General features: G+C 55.2%; 1 protein-coding gene across 2 annotated transcripts in view; it reads left to right on the plus strand.

The window, feature by feature from the left end:
- Positions 1–12207, plus strand: part of KCNQ4 (potassium voltage-gated channel subfamily Q member 4) — a 49072-nt gene extending 36865 nt beyond the window's left edge. For both annotated transcript variants that reach the window (XM_063104679.1, XM_063104680.1), the window contains 5 exons: positions 4958–5178; positions 6896–6995; positions 8861–8992; positions 11362–11491; positions 11995–12207. In XM_063104679.1, the coding sequence (XP_062960749.1) occupies positions 4958–5178; positions 6896–6995; positions 8861–8992; positions 11362–11491; positions 11995–12207 (796 nt within the window). The remainder of the gene's footprint in view (positions 1–4957; positions 5179–6895; positions 6996–8860; positions 8993–11361; positions 11492–11994) is intronic.
- Positions 12208–12726: the final 519 nt, after the last annotated feature.

A 12726-nucleotide genomic window follows, 5' to 3' on the forward strand; every position in this document is an offset into this window, starting at 1 on the left:
CTAGCACCTGTACTAACCCCCACAGCTTCTCTGGGTCCCTGAACCCCACAACACCCAGGACAGATTACTGCTAAGGTTTTGGCTGTCACTAACTCCTAACCTTGTATCTGTCTGCCCTGGAGAGTCTGCTCATGGTGATGGTGGTGGAGTATCTCTTCTTTCCAGGGACCCCAAGGGGCTGAGCTATGATATCTAGATCAGTTACTAGGCTCAGACCAAATGGCCATATCTTGGCTGTCTGGGCCATATGGGGTAGGTACTTCAGCCAGGGCACCCATCCCCCCCACCAAACATGTATGCACATACACACACTTGGCGGCCACACCCCTAGGGGATGGTCGCAGGCTGAGCATGTTCCCAGGAAATAGAGCCGAAGGAGCAGGACTTCCTGGGGGATGGAATTGCAAGGCCAGTACCTCTACTCGTTAAGGTTTTCAGTGAGTTTCTCCAAGCACAGTCTCCTGACCTCCTGCATCAGCATCCCGTGGGGCGTTTGTTCAAAATGCAGATACTGGACCCCTCCCCAAGTCCACAGAATCAGACTCTCTGGAGGAGAGGCACAGAATTCTGCATATTTAACATGCTCCCCAAGAGATCCTTATGCAAGGCTTAAGAACCTCTGCATTCTGGGGATGGGGCTGGAGGATGACTTGGGTGGGGGTCCTTCTCTCCCACCAGACCCAGGAGGCCAGCCCCATCCCGGCAGCTCCCCACACTCTGCCCACTGCCCCTTTCCCACTAACCTCTGTTCGTGTCTTGTTCTCAACTTTCCAGCCAGATGTTTAGTAATAAACGGAGTTTCTTTCGGATCCACGCCAGCTGGAGACCGAGGTACCTCCTCGCCTGCTCCTCCTGTCCCCACTACTCCTTGCCCCACCCAGTTTGGGGGCTGGAGGAGGGGACAGGGTGGACCATGAACAAGGTGCATGTGCTTGCCGCCTGCCGTCTGCCTTGGGGCCTGAAGAGCCCTCGCCTCTCTGGGGATGCCTCTGCCAGGTCTGGGGCATGGGCCTGGTGTGCCAGAAGGGACACTTGCAGGAGCCTTGGGGATGCGTGCTGGCTCTGCCACTGACCCCCTGTGTGATCTTGACCAAATGGCTTCCCTTCTTTGGACCTCAGTTTCCCATCTGTGGAATGGGCAGATTGAACTAGAGGCTCTCTGAGGGTTCTTCCCACTCTGACTTTTGCTAGGTCTTGAGTTTAGCTTCCTGTCTCCCCGCTGCCCACCTAGGCACCTAGCAGATGGCTGAAGGAGCTGGGAGTGGTACCTCCTTTGCTCACTCCACAGCCCAAGCTCTTTTAGCTGCACTCCTTGGTACCTGCCCTGTGCCAGGCCCTGCTCTGTGCACTAGGGACACAGTGATGAATAAAACATGGTCCCTGGAGAGTTGCAAAGAGTAATTGCAGTTCGGTATGGTAAGTGCAACAAAAGGAGGAAGCGGAGGGCTGTGCAGCCTGGGTCAGGCACTTAACCCAGAGGAAGCCCTTAAAGGAGAGGGTCAGGGAGGGCATTCTAGTCTGACGAAGCAGCACAGGCCCAGGCAAGGAGGTGAGAGAAAGCCCAGCGTTTGGCCAGATCTAAGAGTGGGACATTAGAACTGAGGTTGGGGCAGAGCTGAGTCATGAAACACCCAAGAGCCCAGTATGAACTTCATCCTGTTGGCACTGCCTGGCAGCCTGGGTTTCCTAACGGTACCTCTGAGCCTTGCAGGGCGGGGGCCCAGAGGTGGGAGACAAGTGACAGAGCTCCTGGCTACATGCACATGCTTCTGCCAAGATGCAGTCTTTCTTAGAAATGTGGCCATGTGAGGGCTGGCCTGTGGCTCACTTGGGAGAGTGTAGTGCTAACAACACCAAGTCAGGAGTTAAGATCCCCTTACCGGTCATCTTTAAAAAAAAAAAAACAGCTTGGAAACCCTGGCTGAAGGGTGCAGCTGAGGAGTCGCTGGGTCAGAGCTACCCCTTTGCAAGACGACCTTGGCTGTGGCAGGCCTGACGGACAGGAAGGGCAAGGCCAGGGCAGGGAGGCCAGCAATGAGGCTGTTTCCACAGCCCCTGAAGAGGGGATGTGTCCTGCATCACAGGGGCTTGGCTGCCTCTGTTTCCCCCAGGAGTTTGGCCTTTGGCAGGCAGAGTTTCTAAGGGAATTCATTATGCAAGTGAGTACAAGTGGTGGGTCCAGCAGGACAGTTAGAGATTAGCCTGTGCCAGGGCTTGCTGTCCCCAGGGCAGCTGCAGTCAAGCCCACCCCATCCTTCTCCCAGGCACCAACTAATGCCTTAGACCAGAGTTGCTCGACTTCGGCACCACTGACATTTTGGGCCAGAGAATTCTTTGTGGTTGGGGCTATCACATGCATTGTAGGATGTTTAGCAGCATCCCTGGCCTCTACCCACTAGGTGCCAGGAGCTCCCCACCCCCACACAGTGTGACAACCAGAAATGTCTCACATGGCCAAATGTCCCCTTGGAGGCAAATAACTACTCATTTCTTGTTCCAGAAAAAGAGCACAGTCTCTGAAGTCAGAGAAAACTGAGTTCTAGTCCTTGCTCCATCCTGTAGGAGCTCTGTGACGTTGGGCAAGTCGCTTCATCTCTTTCCACATCTGAAGAATGGGGACTGTAACTATGGAGCCCACATGAAGTGGCAGAGAATGAAAGAGCTAAGGCAGTCAGACGGGACCGTGGTATTCTAAGGAGCCAGGGAAGGGAAAGAGATTTTTGGTGCCCACTGTGTGTTTCTTTCCATTTTCTTTGAGCTTTTAGGTTGCATTTCCTGGGCCCTGCCCAAGGAGCTGGAATCCTGGGTCATTCTTGGGAGAACAGTGCCTTCTTGCATTAAAGAGGAGCCTAGGGCCTCTGGCTGGCTGGAAAGTTACAGTACCCCACACACCAGTCCGGAAGCTCCCTCAACCATCACAGAATCAGAGCTGGAAAGAGACCTTTCAAGGCCTCTAGTGCAAGTCCCCGGACCCTTTCCTCCAAAAGTCCTGCCGAGTGCAAGCTCAGCCTTTCTTGCACATTTCTCCGGACGGGGAGGTCACCCCCTTACCCTGAACATCATTAGAGCCTGATGTGCTGGGTGCAGTGATGCCAAGTTCCAGGCCCTTGGCTAAAGTGTCAGGGCCTTCCCCATCCTCCTATCTTCCTCTCCCTTGGGAGGAGCGGAGGACAGGGGCAGGGGCTGCACGGACTAGGTGGGGTGGGGGTGCTTGCCAGCATGTGGAGAGCCCGCAGGAATGGCTCTGCAGAGGAAAGTTTGGGAAAGCCAGACTCAAACTTCGGTTGGAATCTTTGGGATGTGTCAAGGGGATCCTGGGCCAGCAAAGAGCATGCTGGATTGCAGGAACCATCTCTGTCCTTCCCTCTGATGTCCTCAGGGACCCCACTCCTTGACCTATAACTTCTCCCCTCTGGGCAGAGGCCCCACCCCTAAGTTTGGCCCCACATCCTGGCCGCCTTCCCGAAATTGCCCCTGGTTTTGAGATCATTTTCACCTTAGCACCTTAGCTCTGTATACTCTCTACTCCATGCCCTGGGCATGGGGGGCCCTGGCTACCATGAAACACTGAAACCAGAATCTGTCCTCTGCTCTGCTCTTGCTTTGAAAGTCCTTGAGAGTAGGTGACATAATCTCCTCCCCCAACCCCTACCCCACCTTAGGCCTCCTCCAAGACTGGATGGTGCTCTCTGGAGCTGAGGCCCCAGACATTTGGGGTGGGCCCTCCTGGGCCTTTCTGCAGGGGATCCTCTAGTGGCAAACCACAGCAGGCAAGGCAGCAGTGACGCCACAGGGCGTGGGATGGAAGATGTTTGCATAGGTCCTACCCAAACAGTGATAACATAGTCCTTGAACCTCTTGGACACAGAGTTGCTCTCCCAGGTATTGGTTAACCAGGACCTGTCCTGGGGAACCTGAAGCCTCCCTGACCTGACTTCCTCTAAGGTTTGAGGGAAATGGTTGGAAAGGAAGTCTGAGCACTTGTACAGATGTTCACATGTGTGTTCACATGCACATAGATGTGTGTGGGTGCTGCTGAATTGGGAGCTCAGTAGGCAGTGTAGGGGGTGGATATTTGAAGGGGATCCTAGGCCGCATGGGCAGGACATCAGTCCACGTGGGCAGCGTTCAGGCAGGGAGACCCCAGAAGAACAGGTTATCAAACATAAACCCTCACTGTCCTGGGCATACATGTGGGCCCAGCAGGCAGACCATGGGGTGAGGCCTTCAGCAGGCCGTCACACTGCACACCTCCAGCGGCACTGCTGCACAGATGTCTGTGTGATGGAGACCCTATTTTGCAATGCACTGCCCACATTGCTGTGCCAGGTCAAAAAGTCCTGACCTGACCACTGTGGGATCAGATAGCTCCAGCAGTGGGGAAAGGAGGAAAATATTATTGACACATGTACACACACGCCAACATATGTATACATGTGGTGCCTGTGCACCCACAATGTCACGTGTATACACACACAGACACCCTGCTCCTGTGTACAGTGAGGACAGGAGGCCTACCACAGTGTGGGCGAGGTGGGCTTTTCCACCCTTAGCAGCCTGTCTGTGCCCAAGGGGGTCGCCACCTCCACCCTCCACCCACCCACCTGGGCCAGGCCCAGCTCCCCATCCTCCTGTGTGTCTCTCTGACTCCCTGCTTGGGTTTCCTTCACTCCCTCCACTCTGACATGTGTCTCCTCTGCACCCCTTATCTGTCCGGGCAATGAGGGGTGGGAGGTGGGGGGAGGAGGGGATCTACTCTCATGGACCCTGAATTAGCTTCTAGTAGGAGTCAGGGCCCCCCTCACCACACCCTTGTCCCACCCCAGGAAGTCTCTCTTTGGTGGGGAATCATGACCCAATAGCCACCCCCAAGTCCTAAGTCAGCTTTGTCCCCACTTACCTCCACCCCTAGCTCTGGCTAACCTGACTCTCTCTCCAACCTGCCCTGCCCTGCCAGCAGCCGGATGGGCATCAAAGACCGCATCCGCATGGGCAGCTCCCAGCGGCGGACAGGTCCTTCCAAGCAGCACCTGGCACCTCCGCCCATGCCCACCTCCCCAAGCAGCGAGCAGCTGGGGGAGGCCACCAGTCCCACCAAGGTACAGAAGAGCTGGAGCTTCAATGACCGTACCCGCTTCCGGGCCTCTCTGAGACTCAAACCCCGCACCTCTGCTGAGGGTGAGCCCCCAGGGGTCTCAGGCCCAGGACTTGTTGAGGGTGGCAAGGGCGGGATAGTCTGGGCAGGGGACAGAAAGACCTGGCTCTAATTCCAGTTCTATAACTGTTTGACCATCTTTGGGCACCAGTCTTCTGGTCTGTAAAATGGGTATCATAATACTTGCTTTGCTGTAAAGTGGGCATGAGACTGAGGATCAAATGCGAATGGGGCAGCTGGCGTTGGGTAGTAGTGAAGAGCACAGGCTTTCGAGCCAGGCTGCTTGGATTTGACTCCTGGCTCTGTCACTTAGTTAGGCAAGGGGCCTAGTCTCTCTGGACCTCATTCTCCTCAACTGTAAAATGGGGATGATAATAGTATCTATTTCATAGGATTATTGTGAAGATTAAATGAGATAATTATGGAAGGTGAACAGAAGAGTGTTTGGAATATAGTAAGTGCTCAACAAAAGCTAGCTGATGACAACAAGCTTGGGAAGAAGCAGGAATCCCTACTGAGTGAGCCCTGGCTGTGTACAGCTGCACGCTGGGTTATCTCATTTACTTCTCCCAGTGACCCTGGGAAGTAGGTGGTTTTTATTCCCACTTTACAGACATGGACACAGATCTCTTGGCTCGTGAGTGGCCGAGCTGTCTCTCCAACTCCAAAGCCCATGCTCTCTGCCCTGCACCTCTTTACCCAGCCCAGCCTGCAGGCACGAGGCTGTGTACCTTGTGGGGTCACTTTTCAACTATTTTTTAGTTCTAGCTCTGCTCATGACTTGCACTGTAACTTAGGCAAGGTACTGCCTTCTTCTGTGCCTCAGTGTCCTCTTCTTTTGGTTGGACCAAACCCACTGGAAAACTTCCCCCAGCTTTCACATGCTTCAGGCCCCTGGGTGGGGGTGAGTGGACAAGGATGGGGGGTGGGGACAGGAAGCCCCTTTGGCCTTGGGGGGAGAGGACCCAGCCATGCTGGGTCCTGTGTCAGTCCCTGAGATACTGCTGGCTGACAACCCTTTCCTGGAAAGTTACAGAACCCTACAAACCGGTGTTTGGCAGGTGCTGACCCATGGAAGCCTGGGCATGGCCGGTGCCCGAGATTTCCTTTCCCTGTCCTGGAAGCTTCCTGGTCTCCTGCCACCTCCTGCCCCCTGCTCCTGTGGGGTTAGGATAGCATCATCTGTCTGTGCAGCACAGGGCACCAGCCTCAGAAAAGCTGTTTCTCTCATTTGGGGAAGAATGACTTGTTTTAAGGGCCTTCCCCAGTAGCAGGGCTAGGCTTGGGCTCCCTTCCCTTGAGCTCCCTTCTCTTTAGCTGACAGATAAGACCAAGTGCATGACTTTGTGCAGCAGCTTCGAACTTTTCTCTGGGTCTCACTGTCCTGCATCGTGGGACCAGTGGGCCTTCCTCTGGGCTACGTGCAACAAATTTGCCCCAGGCCAGACCAGATGTGCCCAAAAGCAGCACGTACCACCGGGCTACCAGGCAGATGTTCACTCACTGGCCACAGGGGCAGATGGGCATGCCACAAATGGGTTTTCCACCCTGGGTAGGGCACTGAGAGGCAGCAGCCAGGGAGGTAGGAGCCTGGGCTGTCTGTGCCCCTAGGAAGGTTCTGAGCCCTTTCTGGGCCTCTGTCTTCCTATTGGTACCTCTAACTATGGGGGTGTGGGGAGGTGGGCGTGGCCCCTTCTGCTGTCAGCACTTGGCCCACTTGGGCCACTCCTGTCTTTTCAGAGGGCCCCTCAGAGGAAGTGGCAGAGGAGAAGAGCTACCAATGTGAGCTCACAGTGGACGATGTCATGCCTGCTGTGAAGACGGTCATCCGCTCCGTCAGGTGAGACTGAGGCCGGAGGTGAGCACCCCCTCCATCTGCTACCTACTCTGCTCCCCATCTGGCCTGCCCTCATGGCCAGGCCTGGCCTAGCTCCCGGAGTGCCAGCTGCTGCCCGCCTAGAGTGCGGGTGGGGCGTTGAGGTGGCATACGGTTCCCAGCAGGTTTCGTTCCTGCCCAGCATGTTTAGAGGGTCTGGCTGGGTGGGGCAGTGGGCACACCTGCCCACCACAGCCCCTCTGTTCACACACGCGGTGCCCTCTGCATGACTCCCATGCTGCCTCTCTGCTTTTCGCCCTTTCCTCTCTCCCTTTCTGTCTCTGTGTCAGGCTCTCTACTCTATTTGTCCCTTACCCTCATGGTGTATCAGCATCATCTGTCTCTCCTGCTGTCTCTGTCTTATATGCTCTTTCCCTGTGCCTCTGTGTCTCAAAGTTTCTCTTCTTGGGAATCTTGGCCTCAGTCTATTTCTTTCCCTAGAACTTCTTGTAGCTCAGTGCTTTTCAAACCACAGGTTGAGACAGTTTGAAATCTACTTAGTGAAACTAATTTAGTGGGCCATGGTCAGCATTAAAAAAAGAATAGAAAACATCAAAGTGCATCTCTCATAGTGATGGTAAATGATGTTTATGAAACTTATATTGCAGTTATGTGTGTGTGTACTGGTTTTTGATATAAAATGTATATATATATTTTTTTTATAAAGATGACCAGTAAAGGGATCTTAACCCTTGACTTGGTGTTGTTGGCACCATGGCTAACTGGCCATCCCTATATGGGATCCGAACCCGTGGTCTTGGTGTTATCAGCACCACACTCTCCTGAGTGAGCCACAGGCCGGCCCCTAAAATGTATTTCTTATGATAGGTCTTAATCCAAAAAATTTGAAAGCCCTTGCTCTACTGGTCTGCCTTGACAATTAGATGGAGGGCAGTGGGGAGGGTGACGGGCAGAGTCTACAGAGCCCTTTAGCCATGGCCCAGCCATGGATCTGGCCCCCTGCTCCTTGGTCTAGTACCATCTCCAGCCTGCAGCTCTAGGTCCAGAAACCCCGAACCTCGCGGCCTCTGGGCTCACCTCCTCTCATCCCTGCCTGATGCACCTGCCCACACGCCTCTTCCCTTTATGTTCCTTTTAAAATCAGAGGTAGCTGGACCTCCTGCCCCCTCTTCTCCCCGGAGTTGGAGGGCTCTCCTCACCCCCTTTCCACACATCCGGTCCCTGCCCTCCACGTGACCAGCATCTAGAACACAGTGCCTGAGCTGCCGCCTGACCCAGCTCAGCTCTCCTGGCCACCTCACACCCAGCATGCCCCAACCTGCTTCTCCCAGGTCCCTGTTTCAGGCAGTGGCATCACCATTCATCCTGTCACCCAAGCCATGGAAGTCATCCTGGACTTGGATGCCTTTCTTCAGCTCCACCTCCTGAACTGCTCAATGCTGTCCTGTATCTCCACCCCTGGAGCTGGTCTCCCTCCCTGCCCATGACTTTGCCCCTCCAGGGCATTCTCCAAACAGGCTGGCAGAGTAGTGACAAACCCCCCCCCACCCTCACTGTCCCAGTGCCCAGTCTCTCTGCCAAGGATTCAGGACTCTTCAAAGTACTCCCCCAGCCTCCTTCTCAAGGCAAATCTCATCCCTGTCTTCTCACCCCGCCCCCCCCCCCCCCCCCCCCGGATTAACTCCCATTCATCGTCTCCCTATTTATCCTCTTTGGGTGTAGGGAGACCCAGCAGAGGCTGCTTGCTGTGGCCCAAGCAGGAGGTACCGTGGTGCTGGATAAGGGGGTAGGAAAGGCACGGAGAGGGGCCTGGAAAAGAATCCCCTGCTGGAACAGGACCCTTCTTCTGAGACCCCCTTCCCCGACAGGATTCTGAAGTTCCTGGTGGCCAAAAGGAAATTCAAGGAGACGCTGCGACCTTACGACGTGAAGGACGTCATCGAGCAGTACTCGGCAGGGCACCTGGACATGCTGGGACGGATCAAGAGCCTACAGACTCGGTGGGTGCGGCGGCCCCGGACGGGGGTGGGGGCAGCAGCCGACGGCTCCAGCCCTGCGCGAGGCCAGAGGTCGGAGCCCCTCCTCCGGCGCCCGAACGGAGCCTCGAGCGCCCCCTAGGGCCCCCCCCGGAGCTGGTTTCCGGCCTGGGCAAGGTCCCCGGCTTGCTGCGCGCGGCTGAGGCCAGGCCCCGCACCGGTCTTGAGGCTGAAGAAAAACCCAGCCGTAGGTCCTCTGAGTAAGCCCTGTTGACCTGCACGCCTCGGGGACTTTCTTTAGAATGTCTGTTTGCTGGTCCTAAAATAATCTGCCTAAAATAATCACTGACCTCCCATCTCCCAAGGAGACAGGCAAATTGTCCTCAATGCCCACCTCTTCTTGCCTCTGGAATTCTCCCCCACTCTTCTCCAGGCACAGCATTAAGGAAGAATCTTCACACCAAGACCCAAATCACCTACACCCTGCCCTTCTCTTCTGGCCTGCGTTTTCCCTGCCCTCATGGAGTTTTCATTTTAGTGCAAGGAGAACAGATGATAAACAAGTAAAACTAGAATACATCAGATGACAAATGCTAAGAAGAAAAATATGGGATAGGGTGTTGGGATTTGTGATTGTACATAGGTGAGAAGATGACATTTGAGAAAAAATGGAAGGAGGTAAAACAGCTATATCTGTGGTTTAGGTGTAGTGCTCCCAGAGGGAAGAGCAAGTGCAAAGGACTGGAAATGGGCAAGGGGCTGGAGTGTTGTTTTAGGAACAGCAGGGAGCCCAGTGTGACTGGACTGGAGTGAGAAAGGTAGGAGATGAGGTCAGAGGGCCAACAGCACTTGGACTGTATAAAACTCTGACATTGTGCTTTGGCTTGAAGGACTTTGGTGTTCATCCAGGACGAGATGCAAGCACTAGAGGGCTTTGTGCAAAGGATTGTTAAGATCTTAGTTATCTTTAAAAAGGATCACTCTGGCTGCTGGTTTGAGAATGGACTATAAGGGAGTGGAATCAGGTAGACCAATGAGGAGCCTACTTCAGATGTGCGGGCAAGAGATGATGGGGACTTGGACCAGAGTGGCAGCTGTGGAGGTGGGAGAAGTGGTCAGATCCTAGACATATTGTGAAGATAGAGTTGACAAGGTTTCCTGATGGGGTGTAAGAGAAAGAAAAGAGTCAAGAGTGAAGCCAAAGTTTTTGACTTGAGCAAAAGGAAAAATTGAGTTGCCACTTACTGACATGGAGAAGGCAATGAATGCAGCAAGTTTTGATCAGAATTGGGACATGCTGGGTTAGTGATATCTGTCAGACATCCAAGTGGAGTGTTGATCTGGCAGTTAGATACAGAAGTGTGGAGTTTAGAGGTGAGGTACAGGGTAGAGACAAAGAGTTGGTGTCAACAGTGTATAGAGGAATGGAAAAATCATGGAACTGAAGACATCACCTAGTAAATGAGAGTAAATAGAGAAAAGAGGTCCCAGGAGGGACCTTAAAGGTTATGTCAATAGAGGAGGAACCAGCAAAGGAAACTGAGAAGGAGAGGTCAGGAAGGTAGAAGGAGAACTGGGAGAGAGTGGTGTTTTTGAATCCAAATGAAGAAAGTGTTTGCAGATGAAAGGGTGATCAGATGTATCGAGTGCTGCTGATAGGTCATGTAAAATGAAGACAGAGTTGATCATTGGATTTAACAACATGGAGTTCATCTGGGAGCTTAACAGCCGTAGTTTTAGTGAAATGGTGGGGGTAAAAGCCTGACTGGAATAGGTTTAAGAGAAAAAGGGAGGAGAGGAATTAGAGGGTAGAAATAACACTTTGAAGAATTTTGGTGCAGGGCCAGCCCGTGGCTCACTCAGGAGAATGTGGTGCTGATAACACCGAGGCCATGGGTTCGGATCCTATATAGGGATGGCCGGTTCGCTCACTTGGGAGAGCGTGGTGCTGCCATCCCCAAGTCAAGGGTTAGGATCCCCTTACCGGTCATTTTTTTTTTTTTTTTTTTAAAGAATTTTGCTGTAAAGGAGACCAAAAAAATAAGGTGGGATCAGCTCTAGCCTTGTCCACCTTATAACTCACATTCCCACGTGTTTTCCTTCCCCTTTCCCCTTCCCCATTCCACCATTTCCCACCTCTCCTCCATCAGGTGCTTGTCTTGCTTGTCATGCTTGTGTGGGTGCCATTGCTCAGTCAGTTGGAGAACCCCCAAAGCAGGGTCCGGTCTCTCCACCCCAACTCGGCCTCCATTTGGCGGGACAATGCCCCCCCCCCAGATTGCCCCTACCTCCGGTGCAGGCTGTGGCTTCCCCCTTAGCAGGCAACCTAGAGTTATTGTGGAAGGGAGGGGCGGCATATGTCCGGACCCTTTGATGGTTCCCTTTCCCCACAGGGTGGACCAGATTGTAGGTCGGGGGCCCGGGGACCGGAAGGCTCGGGAGAAGGGCGACAAGGGGCCCTCCGACACGGAGGCCGTGGATGAAATCAGTATGATGGGACGCGTGGTCAAGGTGGAGAAGCAAGTGAGTGTAGGGTGGAGTTTCGCTGGGGTGGCGGAGCTGGTCATCGACTGAGCTCTGGAGGGCCTCAGGGACAGGAAAAGGCGGGGGTGAGCGTCTCTGAGCCACAGCCCAGGGCACCTGCGCGGGAGGCCCTCGCATAGCCCGGGCGTGTCCCGCCCCACAGGTGAGCCCGCCCGCTCCCGCTAAACGATCCCACTAAAACCCTCCCCTAGGCTTCCACAGTCTCAGATGAGCCCGCCTAAATCCCACCTCCTCTATATAACCCTGCCTCTCAATTGTCTCTCTATCTCCTGGACTATCCCAACCAATCACAACGAAATTTTGCCCCGAGACTATGTCCCACCTTCCGACCTTCGTCCCAGTTCTCCGGCCAAGCTCCGCCTTTCAGTCCCGCCCAGGCCCCCGCTCACTGGCTGTGCTCCGCCCCGCACCCCGCCTCTGGCCACGCCCCACCCCGATCAAGCCCCGCCTCCCAGCGGCGTCCCTCCCCGCCCCGCCCCCAGGTGCAGTCCATCGAGCACAAGCTGGACCTGCTGTTGGGCTTCTATTCGCGCTGCCTGCGCGCCGGCACCTCGGCCAGCCTGGGCACCGTGCCAGTGCCGCTCTTCGACCCCGACATCACCTCCGACTACCACAGCCCTGTGGACCACGAGGACATCTCCGTCTCCGCACAGACGCTCAGCATCTCCCGCTCGGTCAGCACCAACATGGACTGAGGGGCATCTCAGGGGCGGCGGCGGCACACGGCCAGCCCCTCGGCCTGGGGCTCGGACCCGCCCTCTGAGGCCTCTGGAGTCCTCTTACTTGAACTCGCTCCCTCGCGGGGAGAGAGGCCACACGCAGTATTGAGCTGCCTGGGTGGGCGAGATACCCGCTGCGGGTGCCAGCGCCCGACCCCATCTCAGGAGCATGAGATGCCAGGCCGCACCAAGGGCAGCAGCAGCGGCTGCCCCGCGGCCTCTGGGCTCCACAGTGCCCTGCCCCCTCCATCAAGGCCCGACCTAACCTGCCTGGCAGGGGCACTGCCCCAGGAGTGGGAGCCGGGCGCTGGGGCCCTGGGCCCTGACCCAGCTTCCAGCTATGCAAGGTGAGGTCTCTGGCCCGCCCTTCAGACAGAGCAGGGAAGCCCTCCTGCCAAGTCCCCGCCCCACTTGGGGGTGGGCCCAAGGTGCCCCACAGGTACCCACAAAGCACAGGACCCTGCCACAAGGCAGGTGGGCACCATATATGCAAAC

This window comes from Cynocephalus volans, chromosome 8 (assembly GCF_027409185.1).
Source record: "Cynocephalus volans isolate mCynVol1 chromosome 8, mCynVol1.pri, whole genome shotgun sequence".
Lineage (NCBI taxonomy): Eukaryota > Metazoa > Chordata > Mammalia > Dermoptera > Cynocephalidae > Cynocephalus > Cynocephalus volans.